Source organism: Crocuta crocuta, unplaced genomic scaffold (genome assembly GCF_008692635.1).
Source record: "Crocuta crocuta isolate KB4526 unplaced genomic scaffold, BGI_CrCroc_1.0 scaffold528, whole genome shotgun sequence".
Lineage (NCBI taxonomy): Eukaryota > Metazoa > Chordata > Mammalia > Carnivora > Hyaenidae > Crocuta > Crocuta crocuta.
The window spans coordinates 1911679-1915344 of NW_027530010.1; the positions used below are offsets into that span (position 1 = coordinate 1911679).

The 3666-nt window shown below is 63.8% G+C and overlaps 2 protein-coding genes across 2 annotated transcripts in view; one reads left to right on the forward strand and one right to left on the reverse strand.

Moving 5' to 3' along the window:
• Window positions 1–945, reverse strand: part of RIT1 (Ras like without CAAX 1) — a 245244-nt gene extending 244299 nt beyond the window's left edge. The window contains exon 1 of the mRNA XM_077764188.1: window positions 939–945. The gene's annotated coding sequence lies outside the window, so the exon portion shown is untranslated. The remainder of the gene's footprint in view (window positions 1–938) is intronic.
• PMF1 (polyamine modulated factor 1) overlaps window positions 1–3659 on the forward strand; it is a 15384-nt gene extending 11725 nt beyond the window's left edge. The window contains exons 5-7 of the mRNA XM_077764067.1: window positions 788–893; window positions 1441–1541; window positions 3403–3659. Coding sequence (XP_077620193.1) covers window positions 788–893; window positions 1441–1541; window positions 3403–3514 — 319 coding nt within the window. The 3' untranslated portion in view covers window positions 3515–3659. The remainder of the gene's footprint in view (window positions 1–787; window positions 894–1440; window positions 1542–3402) is intronic.
• The last annotated feature ends 7 nt before the right edge of the window (window positions 3660–3666 follow it).

Below are 3666 nucleotides of genomic sequence, written 5' to 3' on the forward strand. Positions count from 1 at the left end.
CTCGCCAGCCCCCAGCAGTGCCCCCCCCGCGCCCCATAGCTGGTGGGCGGCCAGCGCTGGGTGGGCAACAGCATGCAGAAGGGGAAGGGCCTGAGAGGGAAGGTAGAGAGAGACAAGAAAGCAAGGAGCGGGGAGGGAAAGGCAGGGGTTCCTCTCACCGGGACGTGTCCGTGCACGGGAGCCGGGCAGCCGAAGTGTCCCGGGCACCCTGGCTGTCGCGGTGAGGTGCTCTGATGGTCTGAGGGGGCTCCAGATCGGTGTCTTCAGCAGCTTGACCATGTCCTCAGAGACCCCAGTTCTTTCCCTCCTTCTGTTCTGCCTCCTTAGCCGATTAACTGTCCTCAGGCCGGGGACACCCGCAGTGGCCAAGAGCTGGACATCTGGATATGGTCACGTCCTATGGAAAGGACATCAGTCCCTTCCCATGTGGCTCCTTTGAGGAGGAAGGAGACCCCTTGCAGAGCCCACACGTCCCGCCCTAACCCAGCCCAACAAGGGGCCTGGGGCGACCAGAGTTTCTCCAGGACCACTGCCCACACCAGCGGCAGCACCACCCGGGAGGTGGCCAGGGCGGGGGGGCGGCTGGTCCCCCGTCCCCGAGGTTTGATGCGCCGCGGCTGGACCATCGCAACCCACCACTGAGGGGGGCCCCTGGCTCACCGGGAGCTCTGCACAGAGACAGTGAGGGGTCAGGCGGGGCCGACGCGAGCTTGGCCGGCCCGGGGCCCTGGCGTGGGAGGCGGGGGCGCCCTGGCGGGGGCCGAGGGCTGGCTCTCCTCCCCGCCAGCTACCAGAGATTCAGCGACTGCTACAAGCGCCTCTACCAGCTGCAGCCTGAGGTGACACAGCGGATCTACGACAAGTTTATAACTCAGTTGCAGGCGTCTGTCCGGGTGAGTGGCCGAGAGCCCATAGAACGTGCTGCTGCAGCGCCCCTTCCTTCCCCGGGACGGGCACCTTGACACCCCTGCTCTCGCCCTCCCGTGTTGATTGTGTGTTTGCTGCCGGTCCGCTGGGTCCTCTGGTCTTCGTGTTCCCAGCGCCTGGTCCAGCCCCTGGCACGGAAGGGGTGCGGAAACTGTTGAGTTCAGTGGGACTGCGTACGACAGGGGGCACAGGACAGGACACTGTGCTCCGGTCTTTAAGTGACCACAACCCCTCTCGTGGGCTCCGTCCCTCCCCCCAGCACGCGCCAGGGGGCCCGGAAGCACCCGCTGTGTCTGTGCCACCGGCTCGGGCTGTGCTGGGCCCGGGGCTGCAGCGTCGAGGCTGATGGGCAGGCTCTTTTCAGATGTTTTCCATTTTAGACTCTGTTGTTCAGTATTAAGGCCCCGTGGAGAGAAGGGCGTGCGGCACAAAGGCACAGACTGCGCCCGGGCAGCTGGGCGTGTTCTCCCCGCGGGCTCGGCTGCTGTCCTCACAGCCTTGCTTTCTCTCCAGGATGAAATCTCCGAGCTCAAGGCAGAGGGGAACCTGGAAGCCGTCTTGAACGCCTTGGATAAGATCGTGGCGGAGGGCGAAGACCACAGGGAGCCGGCCTGGTGAGCAGCGCAGCTCGCGAGGCTCATGCGGGCGGAGGCCACCCCCCAGCCTCCGGAAGGGCCTTCCACGAAGGCCTCGCACGCGTGAGACGCAGGGCACAGCCACTGCGTGGTGCCCTCTGGGAAGGGGCGCCCAGATGGAAGCCTTCCTGTTGAGAGGGGCTCATTTCAGGACCCGCAGGGCGCAGGGGGTCAGCAGGAAGCAGAAGGGCAGACCAGCCGTCTTCTGTCAGGCTGGCCCCGGGCATCTGGTTTCTACTTGTTCGTCTGCTTAACGACCCCTCAGGGAACACCCCTGCACCCCGAGATCAGCAGCAAACTAAACACGGAGACCTACGGCCTGGGGCCGCGTTCCCGGGGTGTCCCGAGCAGAGCAGAGGCGCCCCTATCTCCTGCCTCCCCCCTACTCTCCCTGCCTGAACAGCACATTAGGCCAGAGCGACAAAACACCTTTCTCGTGCTTTCCACTTTTTTTTATGCCTGTGACCTTAATAGTTAAGAGAATGAAGTTTTCTAACTGAGAAACACATTTTTGGAGAACTTGGAGTGGCTTCCACCNCGGGATCTTGGGGAGGGAGTGGCCCCCGTCCCCTGGGGCTAAGCGGGTGAGTGGGTGCCCGGGCTGATGACCCAGGGAGCGGACGCGGCCGTAGAGACGACGTGGGTTTTCTTACCGGTCAAGACGTGGCTCCGACCGAGGGCTGCCGCCTGGCCTGAGCCCTGGCCGCGCTGTTGGGCTCCCGCTGCTGCCCAGCCTGTGTCCTCTCTCCTTCCGCGGCTCCCCTCCTGGGGCGGGCCTTCCTGTGGCCGAGGGCAGCAGGGCCCCGAGCCCTGGAGGGCCAGCAGCAGGGGGAGGGCCAGGGGCTGGCCTTTTCCTCGTCATCACCCCTCCCTGGCCCCAGGGCCCCAGGCAGCAGACAGGAGCGTTCTGGTGACCAGGGCCCTCAGCCTGGCGCTGTTTCCTGGGCACCTTGGGGCCACCTGCTGTGTCCTCAGCCAAGGAGCCGCCCGCCCTTCCCCCTCTGTCACCGCGAAGCCGCAAGTCACTCTTCGGTCTGCGCCCTGCTTGTAGCCAGCCACGCCTCACCCGGCCCAGCTGCAAGTGCACTCCGCTCGATTCCTCCACTAGGAATCGCCGATGGGGGTCACACGGTCACAGGAACACCTCGGGGGCCCTTATTCAGGATGGCGACTTGGGCGCCTGGGGGGCTTAGTCAGTTAAGCTTCCAACTTCGGCTCAGGTCATGATCTCATGGTTCTTGGATTCGAGCCCCGCGTCACGCTCTGTGCTGACAGCTCAGAGCCTGGAGCCTGCTTCAGATTATGTATCTCCCTCTCTCTCTGACCCTCCCCTGCTCACGCTGTCTCTTTCTCAGAAATAAATAAAACATTAAAAAAAAATTAAAGATGGCGACTACTCTGGGGAGGCCCCGTGTCGGTGGCTGACCCTCAGCCTACCATGAACACCCACTGAATAGAAGGTACCTTCCTAATAGGCCTTTTTTTTTTTTAAATTTAATGTTTATCTATTATTGAGACAGAGCATGAGCAGGGGAGGGTCAGAGAGAGAGGGAGACACAGACTCTGAAACGGGCTCCAGGCCCTGAGCTGTCAGCACAGAGCCCGACGCGGGGCTTGAACCCACAAACCGTGAGATCTTGACCTGAGCCGAAGTCAGATGCTCAACCGACTGAGCCCCCAGGCGCCCCAACAGGCCTTTGCCTTGACATGCCCTGCGGGGCCTGTGACATGAGCCGAGACCCCCTTCCGTGCTGTCCTGGGGACACAGGCCCGGAGCCAGTCCGGTGGAGGCCGAGGGTTTGGGTTTTCTCACCTATCTGTCCCCTCCTGCCACTGCCAGGCCCTGCACAGAGAACAGAAGGAGCTGGTGGCTGTGCTCGGGGAGCCCGAGTGAGGAGGCGACGGCCGGGCCAGGAGCAGAGGGCAGCTGCGGCCGAGGGCCTGGCCTCTGAGAGTCTCGCCGTGACGCCCAGTCCCTGCGCAGGCGTGGAATTAGCTGGAGGATGAGGCCTGACCGTCCTGCTCGGGGGGCCCGGGCGGCCTTCCCCTCCCCCGCCCCCACTTCACGTCCTTCCCAGTCTTGTGACTGGAGGCGCGCGGGCCG